At 43.6% G+C, this 25643-nt stretch overlaps 1 protein-coding gene across 1 annotated transcript in view; it reads right to left on the reverse strand.

The window, feature by feature from the left end:
- LOC119962117 (protein mono-ADP-ribosyltransferase PARP14-like) overlaps window positions 1–23240 on the reverse strand; it is a 75152-nt gene extending 51912 nt beyond the window's left edge. The window contains exons 1-9 of the mRNA XM_038790003.1: window positions 22863–23240; window positions 21338–21546; window positions 20272–20326; window positions 19662–19832; window positions 15134–15382; window positions 14698–14934; window positions 9798–11326; window positions 6831–6879; window positions 119–253 (exon numbers count right to left, since the gene is read on the reverse strand). Of these exons, the coding sequence (XP_038645931.1) occupies window positions 119–253; window positions 6831–6879; window positions 9798–11326; window positions 14698–14934; window positions 15134–15382; window positions 19662–19832; window positions 20272–20326; window positions 21338–21546; window positions 22863–23031 (2803 nt within the window). The 5' untranslated portion in view covers window positions 23032–23240. The remainder of the gene's footprint in view (window positions 1–118; window positions 254–6830; window positions 6880–9797; window positions 11327–14697; window positions 14935–15133; window positions 15383–19661; window positions 19833–20271; window positions 20327–21337; window positions 21547–22862) is intronic.
- Window positions 23241–25643: the final 2403 nt, after the last annotated feature.

The raw sequence follows: 25643 nt of genomic DNA on the forward strand, positions 1-25643 counted from the left end.
AGCACTGGAGATCTGCAGATTAATCTTTTGCCCTGAATCTTTTATTCAAATGTTTAAAGATTTTTCCAACTTAAATTTTAGGGTCTGAGGGGTTAAATGCAAACATAAAATATCCTACCGGAATTGAGATCCAGTGTTTCATTTGTGGAATTCACTATTGCTTTTACACGTTCCTGGGTTATGTCTCCTTGCTTCACCTCCACCACAACATCATGGATTGTCAGCTGTGTTGGCAACAATGATCGCTGTTGAGCTAGAGAGTAACAAAATGACATGTTCTCACTTAACATCGTATTTACAGTCCAGTTGATAGCATCAGAAATACAGTCAGTTAATGGACGAAGAGTACAATCACCCATATTTCATCTTACCTGTGCGCCTTTCAAAATGCTGTGAAATATTTAGAGAGCGGCAGACTACTGTTTTAGAATCACCTTCTGTGTCTACGTTACAATTTGCAGAAGGTGAATAATTTGTAAAAGGTGGTATTTACGACTTATGTTAATTACTTGGCTGAAAGGACTGACTGTATTTTAGCAAAATTTGCCGATGATATGAAGATGGGTAAGAAGCAAGTTGTGAGGGGCATGAAAAGAGAATAGATAAGTTCAGCGAGATAGACTGTAGAATGCTATGGTACTGAGGGATCTGGGTGTCCTTGTACATGAATCATAAAAAAGGTAGCTTGCAGGTGCAGCAAGTAATTAGGGAGGCAATGGAATGTTGGCCTTTATTACAAAGGGAATGGAGCATAGTCTTGCTGCAACTGTACAGGGCATTAATGAGACCACCCTTCGAGTACTTGATCTCCTTACTTAAGGAGGATATATTTGCATTGGAGGCAGTTATGAGAAGGTTGTCTAGACGGATTCCCAGGATGAAGTTATTGTCTTTTGAGGACAGGTTTAGTGGGTTGAGCCCATGCTCATTGGAGATTAGAAAAATGTGAGGTGATCTTATCGAAACGTCTAATGTCCTGAGGGAGCTTGACTGGGTAGGTGCTGAGAGTATGTTTCCCCTCACACAGAAAAACTAGAATTGGCATTTAGAAATATTGGGTTTCCCATTTGAGACTGAACCGAGGAGAAACGTCTTCTCTCAGAGGGATACTCTCCACAGAAAGCAATGGAGGCTGGGTCACTGAATATATTCAAGGCTGAGTTAGATTTTTGATCAACGGGGGAGTTTATGGTTACTGGGGACAAGCAAGAAAGCGGCATCAAGGTCACAATTAGATCAGCCATGATCTTATTGGAGGAGGCTTGAGAGGCCAAATGACCCATGTCAGCTTCTGTTTCTTAGGCTCGTACGTTCTTCAACATTGTGCGGCAGTTGTCAAAGACTATTGATGGTCCTTCCTTCTCGATTTATGAGTAGCTTTTTTCAACCCATGAAAGGGTTCTTGACCCATGTCCTATCTGCCTTTCACAGCCCTCATGGGTCAATACCTCACCAACACCATACGGAGAGGTCTTGCAAGGTCAATATCAGTTCTTTAGGTGGGTCAAAGGTTTGAGGAAGGCAGCAATTGCTTTACTCTGTTCAAGGGTCCCGCCAAGACACAGCCAGAAAATCCTGGCCATAATATAATGGGGCATTTCTTATTTGGGATTTTAAAAATCAAAATGGTGCTTTAAAATATGGGAGACACATTTATAAAACATGCTTTATTCCAAAACAAGGTTTTAACAACTTCTGCCACATTACATTTTGTTAAATCAATACTCTGATTACATGAGCAATTCATAAGGATAGTAATGTATTTTCACATTGGGATTAAATTGGTTTAAAATTGATTGACGACGGATGGTGCTAAGTATTTAGGATGGTAGCAACTAACAAGTCAAAGAAATAACCAAAGGTACAGGGCTAACATTTACAGGCTTTTGGTAATTTTAACTTTGGGTGGTGGGTGCAAAAGCATTAATGGTGAATTAACAGTCCGTTATACACCATGCTCGATTTATTTTGTGACTGGGACACGCAATGGGAGTGAAGTGGGAGTCAGGGTCTATCTAGGTCAGGGAAACCTAAATATTCCTTGTTGAACCCAGAGGAACACTCCTCTTCATCTTAGACCTCTAAGGGAAGTCCACCCATAGGTGGTGAGGTGGGGTTGGTGGGCAAATGTACATCATTTGGTCTCAAACATAAACAGACAATACTGGCCAATCTCAGCAGGTCTGACAGCGTCTGTGGAGAGAAAAGGGAGCTAACGATTTGAGTCTGGATGACTCCTTGTCAAAGCTGGAGAGAACTGGAAATAGGGTCAGATTTATACTGTAGTGGGGGAGGGGCACGTGGAGCAGTGGGGCCAGATAGGGGGCCAGCGATAGGTGGAGATGGACAAAGATATTGAGAACAGAAGACAAAAGGAATGTAAATGGGGATGATTAGGGCCAAGAAGGGTGCTGATAGAGGCAAAGCTTGCGTTCTTAACACCTGGAAGGAAGATAAAAAGTTTCTTGTTAAGGCATCAGATGAGATGAAGAATGAAATCTTCATTCAGCTTTGGGATAGGGTGAGTCGGCATCGCTGAAGAGAGATGTCAACTGTGCATATATGGTGGCGCATGGCGCTGAACGTCATTTGGTCTCCCTCAGTCTGAAGAACTTTTGACAGCAAGGTAATAACAATTGTACACCAGATGCACCTCTGCACCTTGATGCACCATCAATTGCACGCGAGGCGAGTGATTTACCAATGTCAGGCTTTAATTAACTAGAACACAGCCTGGCGATCGTCTACAGTGGAAAAGGCCGATCGTCAGGCTTCTGAGCATTTATACCTCGTTGATAGAGGCGTGGTTAACTCAGCCTCTCGGCCAATCGGTCGAGAGGCACATGACCGACCAGGGCCAATGGTAAGCCGACGTTCTGGCCCAATGGCAGACGAGTATGCAGATCATATCATCACACACCTATTGTTCAAAGGGATCTTAGAACCATTATTACATGAAGGAATGAGTCAGTTACTGTAATTTAAAAGAACAGTCAAGATGCCTGGATTGCAGTCCACTGGTCCGTAATTGAAACTGGGCAGCATAACCCCAGGAAACATTCTGGGGCCAGGAGATAGGAGAGGAGGAGTTGCGTTTTTGATTAGGGGCAGTATCACGGCAGTACAGAGAGAGGATATATCTGAGTGTTCGCCCACTAAGCTTATATAGGTAGAACTGAAAAATAAGAATGGTGTGATCACTTTGATAGGATTGTACTATAGGCCCCCAAATCGTCAGTGGGATATTGAGGAGTAAATATGTAAAGAGATTACAGATAGCTGCCGGAAAAAGAAGGTGGTAATAGTTGGGGACTTTAACTTTCCCAACATTAACTGGGACAGCCATAGGGCAGCACGGTGGCGCAGTGGGTTAGCACTGCGGCTTCACGGCGCCGAGGTCCCAAGTTCGATCCCGGCTGTGGGTCACTGTCCGTGTGGAGTTTGCACATTCTCCCCGTGTTTGCGTGGGTTTCGCCCCCACAACCCAAAAATGTGCAAGCTAGGTGGATTGGCCACGCTAAAATTGCCCCTTAATTGGAAAAAATGAATTGGGTATTCTAAATTTATAAAAAAAAAAAAAAAAACTGGGACAGCCATAGCGCTTGGGGTTTGGATGGAGAGAAATTTGTCGAGTGTATTCAGGAAGAACTCCTCATTCAATGTCTGGATGGCCCAACTAGAGAGTGGGCAAAACGTGACCGCCTCTTGGGGAATAAGGAAAGGCAGGTGATGGAAGTGTTAGTGAGGGATTACTTTGGGACCAGTGTCCATAATTCCATTAGTTTTAAGATACCTATGGAGAATGATCGTTCTGGCCCAAAAGTTAAAATTCTAAATTGGGGCAAGGCCAATTTCAAGGGTATTAGGCAGGAACTTACAAAAGTTGATTGGGGGTGCCTATTTGCAGGCAAGGGGACAGCTGGTCAGTGGGAGTCTTTCAAAAAGGTGTGAACTTGGGATTAGCGTGAGCACATCCCTCTTAGATTGAAGGATAAGACTGGTAGAAGGAGAGAACCCTGGACGACTTGGGATATTGAGGCCATTGTCAAAAGGAAGGAGGCATATAGAACATAGAACATCGAACATACAGTGCAGAAGGAGGCCATTCGAGTCTGAACTGATCCACTTAAGCCCTCACTTACACCCTATCCCCGTAACCCGATAACCCTCCTAAACTTTTTGGTCACTAATGGCAATTTATCATGGCCAATCCACCTGAACTGCACATCTTTGGACTGAGGGAGGAAACCAGAGCACCCGGAGGAAACCCACGCAGACACGGGGAGAATGTGCAGACTCCACACAGACAGTGACACAGCTGGGAATCAAGCTTGGGAACCTGGTGCTGTGAAGCCACAGTGCTACCCACTTGTGCTACCGTGCTTCCCACATATGACATGCATAGGCAGCTGAGATGAAGTGGATCCCTTGAAGAGCATAGGGCTTGTCTGTGTAGAGTTAAGAGAGAAATCAGGAGGGCAAAAAGGGGGCATGAGATTGTCTTGGCAGGTAAGACAAAGGAAAATCCAAAGAGCATTTACAGATACATAAAGGGTAAAAGGGTGACTAAGGAGAGTGTAGGGCCTCTTAAGGATAAACAAGGTCATCTATGTGCAGATTCACAAGGGATGGGAGAGGTCCTAAATTAATATTTCTTTTCAGTATTTACTGTTGAGAAAGGCACAAATGTTAGGCAAATTAGGGAAATAAAAAGTGATGTCTTGGGGAGTGTACATATTACAGAGAAGGAGGTGCTGGAGGTATTAAAGTGCATCAAGATAGATAAATCCCCGGGATCTGATCAAATGTATCCCAGGACATTGTGGAAGGCTAGGGAGGAAATTGCCGTCCCCCTTGCTGAGATATTTGAATCATCAGCAGCCACAGGAGAGGTGCCTGAAGATTGGAGTGTAGCAAATGTTGTGGCCTTGTTTAAGAAGGGCTGTAGGGATAAGCCTGGGAACTACAGACCAGTTAGCCTTACTTCTGTTGTGGGTAATTTGTTAGAAGGTACTCTGAGGGACAGGATCTACAGGAATTTAGACAGGCAAGGGCTAATTAGGGAAAGTCAGCATGGCTTTATAAGAGGAAAGTCTTGTCTCACAAATTTGATTGAGTTTTTTGAAGAATAATACCCATTTCTTAAATGTACATTTCTTAAACGCACATTTCTCAAAGGTACTCTCACATGACAGTACCAAGAAGGGGGATGAGGGCAGTGCAGTCGACGTTATCTACATGGATTTTAGCAAGGCCTTTGACAAGGTACTTCATGGTAGGCTGTTGAAAAAGGTTAAATCTCAGAATCCAGGGTGAGGTAGCCAATTGGATACAAAATTGGCTTGGCGACCGAAGCCAAAGGGTGGTTGTGGAGGGTTGTTTTTCAAACTGGAGGCCTGTGACCAGCAGTGTGCCTCAGGGATCGGTGCTGGGTCCACTGTTATTTCTGATATATATTAAGGATTTGGATGAGAATGTAGGAGGCATGGTTTGTAAGTTTGCAGATGACACCAAGATTGGTGGCATAATGAATAGTGAAGAAGGTTATATAAGATTGCAACAGGATCTTGACCAATTGGGCCAGTGGGCCGATGAATGGCAGATGGAGTTTAATTTGGATAAATGTGAGGTGATGCATTTTGCTAGATCAAATCGGGGCAGGACCGACTCAGTTAATGGTAGGGAGTTGGAGAGAGTTACAGAACAAAGGGATCGAGGGGTACGGTTCATAGTTCCTTGAAGGTGGAGTCACAGGTGGACACGGTGGTGAAGAAGGCATTCAGCATGCTCAGTTTTATTGGTCAGAATATTGAATACAGGAGTTGGGATATCTTGTTGAAGTTGTACAAGACATTGATAAGACCACACATGGAATACTGTGTTCAGTTCTGGTCACCCTATTATAGAAAGGGCGTTGCTAAACTAGAAAGAGTGCAGAAGGGATTTACGAGGATGCTACCAGGACTTAATGGTCTGAGTTATAAGGGGAGGCTGGATAGGCTGGGACTTTTTTCCCTGGAGTGTAGGAGGCTGAGGGCTGAACTGATGGAGGTCTGTAAAATAATGAGGGGCATAGGTAAGGTAGATAGTCAACATATTTCCCCAAAGGTAGGAGAGTCTAGAACTAGAAAGAGTATAGGTTTAACGTGAGGGGGAGAAATACAAAAGAGACCAGAGGGGAAATCTTTTCACACAGAGGGTGGTGAGCATCTGGAACGAGCTGCCAGAGGCAGTGGTAGAGGCGGCTACAATTGTTTTCCTTTAAAAATCAGTTAGACAGTTACATGGGCAGGATGGGTACAGAGGGATATTTTGTTTTATGAATTTAGAGTACCCAATTTATTTTTTCCAATTAAGGGGCAATTTAGCGTGGCCAATCCACCTATCTACACATCTTTGGGTTGTGGGGGCGAAACACATGCAAACACGGGGGGGAATGTGCAAACTCCACACGGACAGTGGCCCAGAGCTGGGATCGAATCTGAGACCTCGGCTCCCTGAGGCAGAGTGATAACCGCTGTGCCACCGTGCTGTCCTACGGTATAGAGGGATATGAGCCAAATGCGGGTAAGTGGGACTAGCTTAGTGAGAGAAACTGGGCAGCATGGACAAGCTGGGCCGTAGGGCCTGTTTCCATGCTGTAAACATCCAAACATCAATGGGGCAGAGAGTGGCTCGAAAGATAATGAGTAACATTTAATTGACATGCTGAGTGCGAGGAGACACAGACGTACCCAATAGTTCAGAAAGTAGATCTGGAGGGCCACTCAAAACCTATAATCACATTCAGTAAGGTCCATAAATTAAGTATGTCTGCATTTTTTTCTTACCGTGGGGCAAAGGCACTGGTGACGCGAGGCTTTGTTTATCTTCAATAAACTGGTTAGCAAAAGAAAAAGAATGTTTAAAAAAGTGCAGATTTGCTCCGACAATGTTTCTTTTCCTGTAAATCATTCAACAAATTCTGAATATCTATCGTTTGCAGAAAATATATTGAGTCGTATCCTCTGCTTGAATCTTTCATTCTGCATCAGCTTCTCATGATCCAATTGCCCAATGGGATCTGTATTATTCTTGAAGTGATTTGAATGGTTCATGGGTAGCAGTACTAGCACTCTTGTGGTACTACTCACCTATGTATTACAATCCACATTCTCCCACTCCACACACAGCCAGCCTCTCTTTTCTCTGATGACCTGGCTGCCTGAGCCTGATGCCCAGCCTTCTCGTCGGCACCTTGGTTCTCCACCTTCCCCGATAACCTCCTGCTAATTCTAACTCACCAAGCCCAATTCTGGCTCAATAAAACTGGGTTTGCCGCTATCATTGTTTTGGTGAAGATCCTCTCATTAGATCATAGGATTTACAGTGCAGAAGGAGGCCATTCGGCCCATCGAGTCTGCACCGGCTCTTGGAAAGAGCACCCTACCCAAGGTCAACACCTCCACCCTATCCCCATAACCCAATAACCCCACCCAACACTAAGGGCAATTTTGGACACTAAGGGCAATTTATCAAGGCCAATCCACCTAACCTGCACATCTTTGGACTGTGGGAGGAAACTGGAGCACCCGGAGGAAACCCACGCACACACGGGGAGGATGTGCAGACTCCGCACAGTGACCCAAGCCGGAATCGAACCTGGGACCCTGGAGCTGTGAAGCCATTGTGCTATCCACAATGCTACCGTGCTGCCCTCTTTTTTTAAAAAATCATGCTCAAACTTGAGGAATGAGGGAGTGACCTAATCAAAACTTACAAAATTCTTACAGGGCGTAGCAGGACAGATGTAGCTAAGAAGTTGCCCCTGGCTGGTGAGTCTGAAACCAGGGGACATCATCTCAGAGTAAAGGGTAGGCCATTTATAACAGTTGAGGAGGAATTTCTAACTCAGAGGGTGGTGAATCTTTGCAATTCTCTACTCCAGAGGGCTGTGGAAGCTCAATCATGGAGCATGTTCAAGACAGAAATTGATGGATTTCTAGAAACTAATGGCATCAAAGGATAGGGAGATTGTGCGGGTAGGTGGCTTTGAGGTAGATGATCAGACATGGTCTAATTGAATGGCAGAGCAGGCTTAGCGGGCTGGATAGCCTATCCTATTTCTATGTTCCTATGTTCAGGATGAGAGTGTCACTGGTCAGAGCAACATTCATTATTCATCCAAATATCTTTTCTTGCTAGTCTCGGCCTCTTGGTTACTAGGCTGGCAATATCACCCTCATTGGCAAAAGTGAGTCAGCGCACTGCCCTCTGGGTTTAAATCCAGGTCAAATTGACAGGATGAAAATAATGTTATTCTTTTGATATGGAATGGAATGGGAGTTGAGGCTAGACAATCTTTTTCCAATTTCTAATGAGCAATGGGCTCATGATGCGAAAAGTACTGTTACTTCTAACCTGGGCAATCTGACGGAGGCAGAAAATGAGAAATCTCACACTACTGCAAAAAAAACTAAAATAAACCACAAAAGTGAACAAGTGTTCAGGATAACCGGAAATTGCAGGTGAATCTTCAAACAGGTGTCAGATCCCTCAGGGGAGGGATTTTCCACCCTTATTTTCGGGGGCGGAAATGGCAGAGAATCCAGCGGGAGACCCAAGACATCTTACACGCTGTGTGATTTCCCCGCTCAATTGGTCCCAGTGATAAAAGTGGGGCCTTAAAAACTACTTAAAAAGTACATCTTTACATCTAATTTACAATGCATATCAGGCATTTACACCTGACAGGTGGGGCTCACTCAGAGCCCTCCCCACCAGTAGGACGTTGGAGGACTTGCCCCTTACATTTTTTTAAGTGTCAACAAATATGGCAGGAAAGGCTGGCAGTTTAGCTGGCAGGTTGCACCCGGCTTTTCCCACCTGAGTTGACAATTAGCCAAAAGATTGGTAAATTCTACCCAAGGATCGAACACCTTTTGGGTGTGGGACTTGGGGGCTATTCCGTTTTCCAGCAGCTACTTTGCAAGCAGCATGGGTGTACACCTGTTACCTGCCATATTCGTGGCTACTGAGCACGAGAACAATGAGCCCTTTGAAATATCTTGGTGCAGCACCTGCCCTGGTGCTTGGGTCCGCATTTGCTTTCTAACTTTATCAATCTTGTACTGAATATTGCGGCCTCCAGTAGTTGGAATCACCTTCGCGATCACAACACTGGATTTTAAACCATTTCCACCACGACAGACGGGAACGGATTGATGGGAAGGGGGGACTGGCCTGCTGCATTTTTTACCTTGCGGAGGGAGGGCACCTAATTTACATATTTTCATCAGGATCACACAGTGCAATTGGGTTCCTGATTCAGCATTCACTGTTGCAGAGATTTCCACATGGTTTGGAGACCCGGCAGTGAAAGAGAGGCAGGAACTGCCAACCTCGCAAGGTAAGGTCTTCCTCAGCACTGCTTGTGGGTCAGGAGGAGCAGGAGCTCTTCCTTTGGCCCCTCAAGGAAGCCATTGGTCTTTCCCCAGTCCCAATAACTAGCCCTGTCTCCTTGACGTCTCAGTTGTTTACTCCCCAAAATAACTGACTAGGGCCTCTTGTGCTTGTACATCTTTCTACCCTGAAGCCAGCCTGTTCATTTGGCTGGCCGCCTGGCAGGAAACAGAGTTGTTAGAGGTCTTGACATTAAAGCTTTTCTAGGTTTTCCTGCCTTCCTGCTACTTTTGTAAGCTTGGTGTCTAAGCCTAGGCAATTATTTACTCGTCACAAAAAATAATCTGACTTTAAATCGAGTATAATGATTTTTCATTGGATAGGTTGAAGCCATTTGATTGTTCGTATACACTTACAGGTTTTGGTAAGTTCAGTGCAGCCTGGCTTTCATCCTTGGTATTAATTAACAACATACACCCATATTTTTTAGCTTTGACTTCCAGGATGTCCTTGTGTTCAGAGAGGGCTCTGGCTTCTCCTGGTTTGTTGTAAGTGGAGGTTACTGATTGAATCAGTGATAATTTATCTTCAACAGCAGAAACTGCCTCCTTTATATGCTCTGCCGCACCAGATACTTTTAAACCTGGAGAAGCTGTTCTGATATATGATATAATGACGTTTTTGTTTTTGACTTCAAGCAATTCTGTGAGACTCAAGGAACTTTCCATATAGTCCACCTGCATCAATGTGGCAGGAATGAGTTGTGTGATCACCTTCTTATTGTCCAGGTAACTGTTTATTATTTTTGCAACATCAGAAACAATGTCTGCATATCCTACGATTATTAAAGCAGCTTGATTTGCCTCTTCTATGATTCTGCAGCCCGCATCCTTTGACTTCAAGTCAAATTTCAACTCATCAAGGAACCTTTTCCATATGTCACCTTCAGCGACTTTGATTTGCTGTGGGGTGAAGTCGATCCTTACTTCCTGGAAAAGCTGCTTTATTTTATCTTCTCCTTTCTTTACATCTTCCTTCAGAGCCAAGAGTTCAACAGACTGTTTGTGCACCAATGTGGCCTTGATGCCTTTTTGAATGAAGTGAGTTTGCACAAATTTCTTGAGGTCCAGCGATTTGATAAAATCTATCAGGTGTGAAGACTGATTGAGAGGTTTGCTTTCTAACTGGGACTGAAACTGGCTGATGGCTTTGCGAACTTGGCCAACTTCCTCCATTAATCCTTTCAGTTTGAAGGCTGGGGGATCTGTGTTGGTGGACATTTGTACAGAGGAAACAGTGTCTTTGACATTGCTGTGCACGAACTCCAATTCCTCAAGACTTCCCAATGAAATCTGCTCTTCAACAGTGTTCCTTTCAACTTCCAATTCTCTGCTTGCCTTTTCCAATATTTCTTGTAGCTTTCTGGAAGTGTCCAAAATTGTACTTTCTTCCCCAACAATGACAATCTTGTTTTCTGTCGAACAGTAAAGAATATCAAAGCCAGGTGCTTTCAGCCCCCTGCTTTTGTTCTTTACTTTTTGCCACAAATCTATATCTATTGGGAAGTCTCTGAAGTCAAACTTCCCGATGAATTTCCAGATCGCCTCTTCAGCATGCCTCTTCCAGTCCTTGGCAATTTTATAGCACAATAATATGTCTGCATCAAAAGACGGCTTCAGAATCATTTGCTTTGAATTTGGAGAGTCTTTGAAAGTAATGTTGCAATAAGCGTCCTTTGCAATTTCTTCTAACCTTTGCTTATTGAGGCGAGTGTTGAGGATATAGTTTAGAAGTGTTTGATTGATGCAAATTTCAAACTGTTCAGGCTGTTTGATTTTTGGACCATTATTTCTGTACAAAGATAATTGCAGATCATGGTAATAACGGCTAACAGTCAACTGAAAACCCTTTCGTGAATGTTCCCTGTCAATGACTCTTCGTACCACTGCAAAAACACAAATAGAAGGAAACAAACAATTTTACTGAGTAGAAATAGATATATCTATTATCTATCCAATCTTGTGCACACAGGTGTAATACTCCAGACTGTTGCACAATGTTACAGATGCAAAACAGTTAATTTGTAAAGGAGAAAATTAGTCAATTCACACCAGATTCTTCTTATCTGGACGTTTGGTCTCTCTTGAAGAGAGACTTTCTGATCATTATAGAATCACTGGTATTTATGATACACTAGGACATTCAGTCCATCTTGAAAAAGAACAATAGCACAATCCTAGTTTCTAACACTTGGTCTGCGGCCTTCACATGATCTATGCTACTTCAAAATGCATATCCAATTACAATTGAAAGTGCACAGTAAGAAGTCTTACAACACCAGGTTAAAGTCCAACAGGTTTGTTTCAAACACTAGCTTTCGGAGGACTGCTCCTTCCTCAGGTGAATGAAGAGGTATGTTCCAGAAACATATATATAGACATTAAAGAAGCCATCCCCTATGGACAAGCCCTCTGTATACACAGGATCTGCTCGGACGAGGAGGAGTGTAACAGATATCTACAGACGCTGAAAGATGCCCTTGTACGAGCAGGATATGGCGCTTGACTCATCGATCGACAGTTCCAACGCGCCACAACAAAAAAATGCACCGACCTCCTCAGAAGACAAACACGGGACACAACCGACAGAGTACCCTTCGGCGTCCAGTACTTCCCCGGAGTGGAGAAACTATGACATCTTCTTTGCAGCCTTCAACACATCGTCAATGAAGATGAACATTTTGCCAAGGTCATCCCCACACCCCCACTACTTGCCTTCAAACAACCGCGCAACCTCAAACAAACCACTGTTTTCAGCAAATTACCCAGCCTTCAGAACAGCGACCATGAGATCACACAACCCTGGCAAGGTAATCTCTGCAAGACGTGCCAGATCATCGGCATGGGTGCCACCATTACACGTGAAAACACCACCCACCAGGTACATGATAGATACTTGCGCGACTCAGCCAACGTTGTCCACCTCATACGCTGCAGGAAAGGATGTCCCGAAGCGTGGTACATTGGCGAGACCATGCCGACACTGCAACAATGGATGAACGGACATTGCGTGACAATCGCCAGGCAGGAATGTTCCCTTCCAGTCGGGGAATACTTCAGCAATCAAGGGCATTCAGCCTCTGATCTCCGGGTAAGCGTTCTCCAAGGCGGCCTTCAGGACGCGCGGCAACACAAAATCGCCGAGCAGAAACTTATAGCCAAGTTCCGCACATATGAGTACGGCCTCAACCGGGACCTTGGATTCATGTCGCATTACACTCATCCCCCACCATCTGGCCTGGGCTTGCGAAATCCTACCAACTGTCCTGGCTTGAGACAATTCACACCTTTTTTAACCTGGGGTTACCCCTATCTCTGGATCTGTAAAGACTTAATTACCTGCAAATGCTCGCATTTAAAGCATTGTCTTGCATCTTTTACTTTGTCTATATATGTTTCTGGAACATACCTCTTCATTCGCCTGAGGAAGGAGCAGTGCTCTGAAAGCTAGTGTTTGAAACAAACCTGTTGGACTTCAACCTTGTGTTGTAAGACTTCCTACTGTGCTAACCCCAGTTCAATGCCGGCATCTCTACATCATTGAAAATGCAATGAAGGTTTCTGGTCTACAAACCTTTCAGGCAGTGAGTTTTAAAATCCCCATCTGAATTCTCCTAAAATCCTTCTTAATTAAATCCATGCCCCTCAGTTATTGACTCTCTGACAATGGAATAAGCTTTGCTGAACCTCTCAATCTAGGTTCTCATAGTTTTACATGTCTCAAATAAATATCCCCTCAGCTTCAACTACAAAAGCAAAGAATCCCATACGCTTTAGCTACCTTGTGTGGACCTGCATGCCAAGGTCCCTCAGTTTACCTGCACTTCTTAATATCCCACCATTTATTAGATCACAGACTCCCTGCAATGGAGAACAAGTACATTCGGCCCATCGAGTCTGCACCGACCGTCTGAAAGAGCACCCAAGGCCTACTTCCCTGCCCTATCCACGTAACCCCGCCTAACCGCATGTTTGGACACTAAGGGGCAATTTAGCATGGCTAACCCACCTAACCTGCAAATCTTAGAACTGTGGGAGGAAACCAGAGCACCCGGAGGAAACCCAGGCAGACACAGGGAGAATGTGCAAACTTCCCTAGTCGCCACATTCCGACTCCTGTTCGGGTCCATAGAGGGTGAATTCAGAATGTCCAATTCACCTAACAAGCACGTCTTTCGGTACTTGTGGGAGGAAACCGGCGCACCCGGAGGAACCCCACGCAGACACGGGGAGAAAGTACAGATTCCTCATAGACAGTGACCCAAGCGGGAATCAAATCTGCGATCCTGGCTCTGTGAAGCAACAGTGTTGATCGCTTGCCTTGTTCTTTGGACTGCATTCCATTTCGCTCCCCTGACCTGACCACTAATATCTTCCCCATTGGAAAATACGTTAGCTGGCTGAATTCTGGCTGTTGGAATCTACTGAGATGCCAATGTACTGCTTTGCCTTGGTAATGGGATCATTGGTGATTTGTCAGAGACAGCCGCACATTACATATTGGGAAATGGTTCGGTATCTGTTGTATCCATCTGAAATTTAAGCATATTAGTCACATCGGGAGCCACCCGTACAGCATAATTCCTACAGCAAAAACCTGACAAAGTACTGCTCCTCAGAAATAAGAAATAGACTGACTGGATGCCCTTAGCCTCTTGACCCTGAGCAGAGGCCTTTCATGAGCAAGTCTCCCCCCACTTATTGTCTTCTAACAAATTTGCATAACTGTTTGTGGTTACTCAGATTCTTGTTGCTTCTCTTCCTCAAATTAGTCATCCATCCAAAGGGAAATAAACACCAGAAACATCACAGTGAGTGCTTAACCAGGAAAAGGAAGGAAGAAAACATCATGATAAAGCAACCTCATAACTGCCTAGAAAATGCACTACTCGCAATAGCACAAAGATCATAAAGACCTGAGAGCTTGCAAATTATACCCCACTGAATCCAGTTTTCAGTCATGTCAGCCAATTTTTTGAAGCTAATTCCATGAGGCCTCAACAGTGGATTTGCCGCTGGGTTGGGTAATTCCGTGAATTCCAGAGTTAAAATGGCAATGGAATGAGGCAGCTACAATTTTCCTGATTATAGCCACACATTGGTGTTGGGAAGATTGGGTTAAAATCAGGAATGGGTTTTAATGAAACTTAAAACTTAAGCGAACTCTATGCTGGAAAAGATGGCTGACACGCAATAAAAATTGATTTTCATGTTTGAAATACAGCAATATTTTCGGAAAACAAATGGAATACTCTACCCTCATGATCTTGAAAAGAAACAATAGCTGTCATTGAAAATCTTTGAAAAACGATTTCTGTGATTTCGCCACCACCGCTACGTTTGGTGTTGGAAAAATACAAGTCCAGGAAGTCATCGCTGAAACTGGGTTGAATTCCTTCAACCTGCAATGAATTTGTCTTTTCCATTCTTTGGGCAGTGATAGGCCGATTTTCAAATGGTTTCTGGCAACAATTCTTCAGAAAGGATTTGGCATCTGAGAAAGAAACATAATGAAAAATTCTACATTCCTGTATACAGCCACATTAATCATAATCTTCAATACAGGCCTCAGTGAAACCATTTCATTCCGCCCCACATATCCATCATCCCGGCATCATTCCCAAACATGCAAATGAAACAATTACTATTGCCTCAAGAAAAATTAGAAAAGAATAAAATGTAAGAATACCAACCGATATCAGTTTCAAAAGTGACCACCACTGATTCACCATCTTGCAGAGGTTCAATATGATGTTGTGTGTTATTGCTGAGGCTGTCAACGTATAGAGCAATATGCCCTAACCTCGAGTTACCATCGAAACCCCTCAGGAGAAATGTCCGGGGCTCGTACTTTTCATCTTCTTTGTCTTTGTCATATAATTGCACTTTCAGAGTTTTGCCACCCAGCTTGTGCTGCTTTTGTGAAATTATTTTGTCCAGATCTGTAAAACATAAACCATAAAGGCAGCAAAATCAGCGACCCAAATTTCTCTTTGCACCTTACATCCCTTGCATTTCCCACCACAACCTCAGCGCTCTATAGAAGACTGACTTGACAAAATAATTCACTTCATAACCTGATGTAGCAGGCAGCAAAGTATACATTATGTTACTGTATCCTCAGCAATCTATTGTGCCACCTGTGGAAATTAAGTCAATAAGTTCAAGGTTTACTGCATTTATTATTTGAATTGGAATTGTAAATGTCTTCTTTATATAGAGGATTATTATATTCATTGCACATAATGAACAAAAAAAGGTTTCCTCAAATGCTGTCAATCTTATTGATCAAACTTTTGAACATGTTTTTGAAATAAACTGCACTGGTAGTGTGTTGCCTTGAAAACCTTATATACAAAGGAAGTATACATGTTGGAATTCCTACAGTTCCATGCACTATAAGTTTGATCTTATTGGCAACCTCATATATAGGGCCTGAGCCATTTGCTCACAGTGCAAGTTTGGTCCTGAAATCAGGTGCATCAAAGCCATCCTGCAAAATAATGGCTACCCTGATCTGACCACTGTTCACTTTATATCGCACAAACTCATGAATGAGCCTAAGGCTGCCACTTTTAGCCCCCAAAATGTTGTTCAATCGCGGAATCAGATCTAATGTTGGACACTATGTTTGAAGTTTTGCAAGAGCGGGATGGTTGAGTACGTTCAACTTCAGATTGTCCTTGGTTGTTAAGCAACAGATAAAAGATTACGGTAGACAAATCTCCAGAGCCAGATGGCATCTATCCCAGATTACTGAGGGAGACAAGAGATGAAATCGCTGGGCCACTGGCAGAAATCTTTGTGTCTTCGTTGGCCACAGGTGAGATCCCAGAAGATTGGTGGTCTGTTACTAGTGGTATTAGAACATAGAACATAGAACAGTACAGCACAGAACAGGCCCTTCGGCCCTCAATGTTGTGCCGAGCCATGATCACCCTACTCAAACCCACGTATCCACCCTATACCCGTAAACCAACAACCCCCCCCCCAACCTTACTTTTTATTAGGACACTACGGGCAATTTAGCATGGCCAATCCACCTAACCCGCACATCTTTGGACTGTGGGAGGAAACCGGAGCACCCGGAGGAAACCCACGCACACAGGGGGAGGACGTGCAGACTCCACACAGACAGTGACCCAGCCGGGAATCGAACCTGGGACCCTGGAGCTGTGAAGCATTTATGCTAACCACCATGCTACCCTGCTGCCCCTTATTCTGCAGGGATCAGTACTGGGACATCTGCTCTTTGTAATATATGTAAATGACTTTGGTCTGATTAGCAAGTTTGCAGATGGTATTAAGATTGCAGGAGTTGCGGATAGTGATGAAGATTGTCAGAGAATATAACAGGATATAAATAGGCTGCAAAATTGGGCTGCAAAATGGCAGATGGAATTTAACCCGGACAAATGCGAAGTGATGCATTTTGGTAGAATTCAGGTGGGAGCTATAAAATAAATGGCAGAACCATCAGAAGCTTAGAGACACAGAGAGATCTGGGCATGCAGGTCCACAGATCCTTAAAAGTGGCAGCACAAGTGGAAATGGTGGTAAAGAAAGCATATGGCATGCTTGCCCTCATCGGACGGGGTATAGAGTATAAAAGCTCAAAAATTATGTTACAATTATATAGAACGTTGGTTAGGCCACATTTGGAATACTGTGTCCAATTCTGGTCACCACACTACCAGAAGGACACGGAGACTTTGGAGAGAGTATAGAAAAGGTTTACCAGGATGTTGCCTGGTATGGAGGGTATTAGCTATGAGGAGAGATTGAATAAACTGGGATTCTTCTCCCGAGAAAGATGAAGGCTGAGGGGCGACCTGCTATAAGTTTATAAAATTATTAACGGTATAAATAGGGTGTACATTTGGAGGTTTTTTCCCAGGGCGGAATTTAAAATTACAAGGGGCAACAAGTTCAAGATGAGGGGGGGGATAGGTTCAGTGGAGATGTGCGGGGGAAGTCTTTTCCACAGAAAGTGGTGATGGCCTGGAATGCACTGCCAAGTGAGGTGGTTGAAGCAGATACATTAGCGACCTTTAAGACGTATCTGGATAGGCACATGAACAGACGGGTAATAGAAGGAAACAAGTGGGTGGTCTAGATAGGGCACATGATTGAAGCAGGTTGGAGGGCCAAAGGGCCTGTTCCTGTGCTGTACTGTTCTTTATTTTAGATGATGCTAGCCATTTCACGCTGTTACTATTCAGTTGCACCATGTGTGGTGTTCTCCACTAACAGGATGCTATGATCAAGCCAAAAAGATGTTCTGCCTATCACATAAATAAATAATGGTGGTACATGAATTTCGGTACTGATCTGATTCTAGTTATGTACATGCCAATAATTAGTGGATCTTATCAAAAAGTATGTCCCTTCGACTGTTCACAACAGTCAGGGTACTGACTGTAGCCAACCAGCCCATGCTTGCAAAACTCAAAAATTAGTGTCCAGCATAAGATGTTATTCTGCAATTGGACAACATTTGCTAAGAATCGTGATTGTGCTAAGAATTATGCTCACAGTCGGGCTCACAGTGCGGCTCTTGCGCATGCTAGAAATTACACACCTTAATACATAGGGCTCAGTTCTTTGCAAACAGAAAGAACATGCACACACATTGTGCCCTTTTCAATGAAACAAAACTGGCGACAACCATTTTCTGGTTTATTCCCCAGGGCAATGCCTTGCCCGATCAGAGTCAACCGGCCTGGCTTGAATTGAAACAAAGCTCGGCGGTTAATTATCAGTCGTCAATTAACTGGTGCACTCTCTTAAGGCAATGCCTCTAGCAATCATATTCCACCAGCCAACCAATCAGCACTCTCTTCTCATGTCGTATAAATAGTTGTTCCCATGACATTTGGTCTTCCTATGAATTGACCTGATGAGTGTAAAATGAAAATCTTTGACAACTTGAGTCTTTTTTTCAGTAATGCAAAGGAAATATTGCTTCCCTTCTGCCCTGTTGTTAAAACTCGTCAGAAAATGTTTGTCCAGATGCCAAGTGTCAAAAGGGAGAACTGATCCATTAAATATTCTCTCGCCTCGATGAGTATAAACTAGTTTTATTGTCCCTTCCCTCCAGTTGTGGAAATAATGTCACCATATAAGTGTTTTTGATTGAATATTTTGCAAAAAAAAGGATTTTGAGATTGAATTATGTTTAGTTGTGTCTTAAAACAGAATGATTTGCTAGTGATTTTAAAAGACAATAGGTATTTAATAACATGTACTAACGCCAGATGAGCCAGGTTATGAAATGTCACAACTTACCTTCCATCTGAAACTGATCGATTCGGGATCTTTTGTCTCATCCCAGGCCCATTAACCAGAATGACCAGGGTCATTAAGCAGTTCAACATCTCATCTCAGGTGGCAAAACAAATATGCATTCAAATGAGGCCCAAACCGAGAAATGGCTCAGGCCTCCCAACACCAGCTGACTGCAAACATTTTAGGTGGAAGTGAAAAGCTCTTCCCCTCTGTATCCAACAACCTCAAACCCCAGCAAAATGGAATTCTGGTCACAAGATGCTCTAATTCTTCCATTCCTACATTATATTTTCAGTTGATTAGATATTGGGCAGTGCTAACATTGTTCACAAGGCATATGAGAGTGACCAGGGCTAACTACACTTGTGACAATGTCTAAGGAAGACCCAAAACACAGTATGCAATTCAGTGGGTTGTTACAAATCATGGGATTGATCTATGTTTCTAAAGAAATGCGGCTATGATTGGTAGAAAGTCTGTGGGTGCAATGGATGACATTCCCTCAACCCTCTCTCTCACTTTATGTGGCTCTTTCGTTCTCCAATCCCTCTTTTAAACAAGAAGCTTAATGTTAGGAAACATTAGCATCCATTAGCCAGGATGGCCAGGGTCATTAAGCAGCTCACCATCTCATCTCAGGTGGCAAAACAAATATGCATTAGAGAATGTGCTAGAACACTGCTAGAATATGTATCATATAGTGCAAGTCTTTTTACTGAAAAATTTGAGATTGCCTCATTTGCATCGTTAAAAACCAGTCTAAGGATTCATGTGGACAGCACTAGTGCACAGATGCTCGACAAAGTAATGGTATATGAAGTGGTAGGTATCTGCAGTACGCAGTCATTATTCGGATCTATCTTTTTCATTTTGTCACATATTCTATCTCACTTTTTTCCCTCAGATGCTACAATTAACAATATAAACATTTACCATCGTTGCTTGGACAAGTCAAAAACCAAGAGCACTCATCATTTTCAGAAATTTCCACATCTGGTACAAATCTTTCAAAATACAGCGCAATAATATCTGTCTCGACGGGACCATCACAGCAAACCAGCAGCTGGCTTAATTGGCTTTTCTCTCTCTCGGAGGTGTCGAAAACTGAAAGAGAAAAATGTACATCTGAAGTGATTTTTTTTCTTTCCTCAGGGAATGATTAGAACATAGGACATACAGTGCAGAAAGAGGCCATTCGGCCTATCAAGTCTGCACTGACCCACCAAATCCCTCACTTCCACCCTATCCCCGTAACCCATTAACCCCTCTGGTCACAAAGGGCAATTTATCACGGCCAGTCCACCTAACCTGCACGTCTTTGGACTTGTGGGAGGAAACCGGAGCACCCGGAGGAAATCCACGCAGACACGGGGAGAAAGTGCAGACTCCGCACAGACAGTGACCCAGCGGGGAATCAAACCGGGGACCCTGGCGCTGTGAAGTCACAGTGTTAGCCATTTGTGCTACCGTGCTGCCAAATATTGTGACACATAACTATGGCCATGGCAGGATGTACTTTGTTCTGCAAAAGTAAAATCTGTACCTGGCTCTTCCACGGGATCTGTGGATCCTCGATTTTGAACTTCCTTTGATGGACTCTGCAGTGGAAAAACAGAAAAAGAGTACGCATACAGGAAGCTGTTGCATTGTTCTAGACAAAGTAGTGGTCGTTAGATGCACAGTAAATGAAAGCAATGAATGTAAATGAATCAGAAAATAGTCAATTTGCTTTCTATTTTTCCCCGGATTTTCTTTCCTCCTTTCCTGAATGTGCTGACCCATGCTGGGTACCATTTTTTCATGCAGTTATACTCTTGATATCCAATTTAAGTGGACATTCTTTCTGAATGGGGATGGAAAGCACTGTCGCCAGCTACTTGACTGCGATTTGCCCTCACAGGTAAGCCTACCTCTATTCTCACTCAAGAGCCACAGATTCATACCTTCCAGTCAGTCTCACTAAGCATTTATCAGTAAAATCATAACCAATTTTTCCCTTTTACGACTAGAGGTAGGGAAGTTAATTGTCACGACAAAGCAGCTGCCCCAGTTGACATTTGCAGAGGTAGCAAAAGCCAGATGCTAAATTTGGAACTTGATGGTCTGTACAACTTGGTACTACACCACATGGGAATAGAGGGATACAGACCACGGAAGAGTAGAATAGAAGATTTTAGCTTAGACGGGCAGCATGGTCGGCACAGGCTTTGAGGGCCGAAGGGCCTGTCCCTGTGCTGTAGTTTTCTTTGTTCTTTGTTGTTCACCAAGAACCTCTAGCCATTAGGCAGCTGAAGAATGCCAGTTTTTTAACATTCTGAAACAATGAGATCAAGAGGCAGATTATCCAGCCTTGTCTGTGGCGGGATTTATGTTCACACTTACGGCTTACGTTTAAATTCTGTGTCATCATTTCTTGGGGAGCTGGACATTAAAATCAGTTTTACTTAAAATCCTGCGTTTACATCTTTAAATATGCATCAAAAAAATGAGACGCAAATTGCCCCTGTACAATTTGAAAGTAGCTCAATTTGCAAAACTAATTTAATGGAAAACAGCATGGCAGAAAGCATAAATAATAGGAGTGTGCATTAACATCAGTGGTGAATTACCTGGTCATTTTTAATGTGTTCTTGTGAACTGGTCAACAACTGATTTTGTTCTATTGCTGGCTCTTTCTTGGTGTCTGCTGTCACTCCTATGGAGCTCATAGAACTTCCTCCATTACTGCTCCACTCATAGAGTGTAACCCGAAGCTGGACCGGATCTGGGCCTAATAGTTGCACTGTGTGGAGCTCCTTCTTCGCCACGTTTTTCTGCACTGATAACACAGGATAAGCATGAAATATTTTTGTTCTAAATCTGCTATGAATAATCTCCCTACTATCCTTTAACAATTGGCTTGCCACTCCGAGTGACAATCATTAAAATGAATATCAGCTTTTCATTGCATGTCATCATTAGAATCTAACTGCATCATTTTCTTCCCAAGGCCACATTATTTTCAACCGAGCTACTTTAGGCCTGGACATTCCACAGGCTTGAGATGACAGGCAGAGCTAACTTACATGGCAGGTAACCTCAAGCATGGAAATTCCCAACCCTGTTATTTTTATAACAGTCATCAAGGGCGTGATCACCAATCCCTCTCCTGTCAACATCTTTGAAGTCACCATTAGCCTGAATCCAATCATACCATGCCTCAAAGAGCAGGGCCTGGTGCCTCCTTGCCAATTTGGCAGATCGCTTTTGACCAGAATGGCTTGGGGCTGATCTATACCTCACCCCCTCCCTTTTTATTACTCCTTGTAACATGTTACCTCACAAAAGTCTCATTCTTAAAAGGCTTCGGTTAATTCAGCATCTACAGATTTTCCGGGGGTGGGTGAGAGCTCAAGGTTTCTGTCAGGACATCTTTTAAATGAAGAGATTCCTCCCAATGACCTTCCTGGATGGCTTGGCCCAAATTTTAATATTATGCCATCTAGATCTAGATTCCCCCACAAACACCCAGGACTGTATTCTCTGCTCCCTGACGCCGAAATTGTGTTCGGCGAGGAGGCTAATGCTTAGGGCCGTATCGGCAGCTAGAGCCGGGTGTTCTCCGCTGCCTGGTTGCTTGCCCCCAGCAAAATGGGGGATGGGTGGCCATTGTGTGCCAGTTTTCCTGGCATAAAACACCACCGTTATCACGCCGGCGGAGAATCCAGCCCCCTGACTGTGGTCTGTTTGAACATGTGCATCCCCAGGAGAAGGAATCGGGAGTCAGTAAATATATTCTTGTTGTGGACATGAATGGTTCCAATTAAATATCAGAGTGATGGTGGGAGATTGGTTTTCAGTGAATGCCAGAGAACATTTAGAACTTCAAGTTCTCTGATCATTGTCTGCCAGCGGAGAGCTGTGCTCGAAGGGAACTGCAACTCAAGGCTGATTCACTCACTAAATGACACTCCCAGAAGTTGCCTCGACGTAGGTTCTCAGACCAGTGGCGGAAGTCAACATTCACCGTTAAATTGCACTTAAAATACTTCAACATCCTAACTTTATCAGAATTATGACCGGGAAACTACCCGATATTTCGTCCATCGTTAGAAACCAGAGGCTCGAAATTGATTTATCAAGTTAAATCCTTACCTTCTTCACTTTTAAAACACACCAGGAACGTCCTCTGATCCTGATGTGCTCGAACCTCACATTCTCCTCCACCCGATTTTTTCTTACTTTGGAAATAAATGGCTAATTTACTTTTGACAGAGTCCAGCTCGAAAGGCAGCCCTTCCACCAACACGGGAAATCCAGCCATCCCTTGGCTCTGCTCCTCGCGGGGCAATAGTCTCAGCCTCCACTCCTTTCGATCTCCAAAGGGAGGCCAGTCTTTTTCTGAGGGGTAAGTGAGGGCGATTGTCCGATTGAGAGTTCAACCGTGTCAAAGCGATTCTGTTTTGAAACCTCAGTCACACCAGGTTCCGCGGAAATGTTCATCCCTAACTGAGCGGGCCGGCTAACCAGAATCGAAAGTGAAAGCTAACAAAAAAAGTCATATATTTGCTAACATTCCAACGATTGGATTCGTTGATTTATTTCAATACAGTCTCTTCTCGCCATTCTGGGAATTGTTGATCTGCCCAGGCTGAGTGTATTATTTCCCCTCTGCCCTGCTATCAGATGGTTACTCACAAGAGTCCAAACTCAACAACAGCAACCTGCATTTATGTAGCACATATATGTAGTACACATGTCCCAATGCGCTTTCTTCTTCCTCGGCGATCTCTCGCTAATGAGTATCATTGTCCACCGAAGAAACTCTGTGTTACTAGCCATGGGTTCTGTGGGTCCTCACGTGGCTGATGAGCCCGATCCTGGAACCGCATCTTCGACCGGACACTTGGCAGGTGTTTCTGGGAGGTGGGCGGCAGGGTAGCACAGTGGTTAACACTGTTGCTTCACAGCTCCAGGGCCCAAGGCTTGATTCCCGGCCTGGGTCACGGTCTGTGTGGAATCTGCACGTTCTCCCTGTGTCTGAGTGGGTTTCCTCCGGGTGCTCTGGTTTCCTCCCACAAGTCCCGAAAGACGCACTGTTAGTTGAATTGGACATTCTGAATTCTCCCTCTGTGTACCCGAACAGGCGCCGGAGTGTGGCGACTGGAGGATTGTCACAGTAACTTCATTGCAGTGTCAATGTAAACCTACTTGTGACAATAATAAAGATTCTTTTTTTTTTAAAGCCCTGATTAGACCACATTTGGAGCAGTTTGTTTAGTTCTGGGCACCATACCTTAGAAAGGATACGTTAACCTTGCAAAGACTCATGCCACATAGATTTATCAGAAGTTTACCAGAGCTTCAAGGGTTAAATTATAAGGAATGATTACACAAATTAAGTTTATAATTCCATGGAATATAAAAGGTTCAGGGCCGATTTGATTGAGGTGTTTAGGATTTTGATTATTACGCACTTACATCTGGTGTTATTCTAGCCAGACTGGAGCAAGCCGATATCACTCAAATTAAGATTTCAATGGGTCCTTTGTTTGTCATGACTTTGGGGGAAGACGGGAGAGGTCCCCACATTGCTGCAGAGATATTTCCAAACTTTGGTATCAATGGTGAGTAGCGTTGCGGGTGCTTTACATTATTTTACTCCTCCCTCTTGCAGACTCTCATAGCTATGTGGATGTAGGGAGAAAGGGGTATGGGATTACTGGCCAGGAGAAGGTTCTTTAGGTTTCACCTAGCTGTGCTTTGGGAATTAAAAGGAGAAAAGTTATCTATAATCAATATTTGTATTGTTTTGACATGGGATGTAGGTATCACTTGGCATAGGCAATCTTTTTTACCCATCTCTAATTGCCCTTGAAATGAATAGATTGCTAGGTGATTTCAGAGGGCAGCTAAGAGTCAGCACATTGCTGTGGGTCTGGAGTCACATGTGAGGCAAGGGTGACAGATTTCCTTCTCTAAAGGACTTTAGTGAACCAGATGGGTTTTATAACAGTCGATGATTGTTTCATGGTCACCATTACTAAGAACTATCTTCCAGCCTCAGAGTGTTCCTGGAGATCCATCTTCTTTCATCAGAAGGTCCATTTTCTTTCTTCAATTGTGGTTCAGTAATGTTGGGTGCCTTTTAAATAAGGTACCCAGGTATGATGGTGGGATATGCATGTGACTGCTTCAGCCCATGGCTCCTCCCATTAACTACATCATCTCTATCCCATTAACTGGGTTATCCCCATCTTTTGATCGATAAACACATTGTATCTAATTATCTACTCCCAGGGAACTTTCTTTCTTTAACCAAAATTCCATTTGCCTTTTCAGGTAAACAATATACAAGGTTGGATTGAATTATGATCTTACTTTTACGATGCTTCAATTATCCCTTCTGTGGCCAAAGTATCTACCTGTCTTTTAAATCAAGATTTAAAGAAACATTACTGCAGCAGTTACATACACCAGGCATTAATAATTACTGCATCAGATACTTATAGTACAATATATAATCTGAAATTCCTACATTCATCACATTATAGATTTGAGAACCATTTACTTCTCACAGCTCACATGGATAACCTCACATTTATCCATGTTAAATTCCATCTGAAACATTTTGGCCCACTCACCTTACTTATCCATATGCATTTATACATTGCTTATTACCTCATTGCAACCTGCTTTCCCATATATTTTAGTGCCATCTGCAAGTTTGGCTACTGCACATTCGATCCAAGTCATTAATATAGATTGTAAATATTTGGGGCCCTAGGCACAAACACTGTGGCACACTACGAGTTACAGCGTGCCAACTGCTCTCTGCTTTCAGTTGGTTAGCCACTCCTCTGTCCAAGTTAATAAATTGCCCCCAACCCAGTGGGATCTTGTCTTGTGTATTAACCTTTTGTGCGGCACCTTATC

This window comes from Scyliorhinus canicula, chromosome 2 (genome assembly GCF_902713615.1).
Source record: "Scyliorhinus canicula chromosome 2, sScyCan1.1, whole genome shotgun sequence".
In the NCBI taxonomy this organism is placed as follows: Eukaryota; Metazoa; Chordata; class Chondrichthyes; order Carcharhiniformes; family Scyliorhinidae; genus Scyliorhinus; species Scyliorhinus canicula.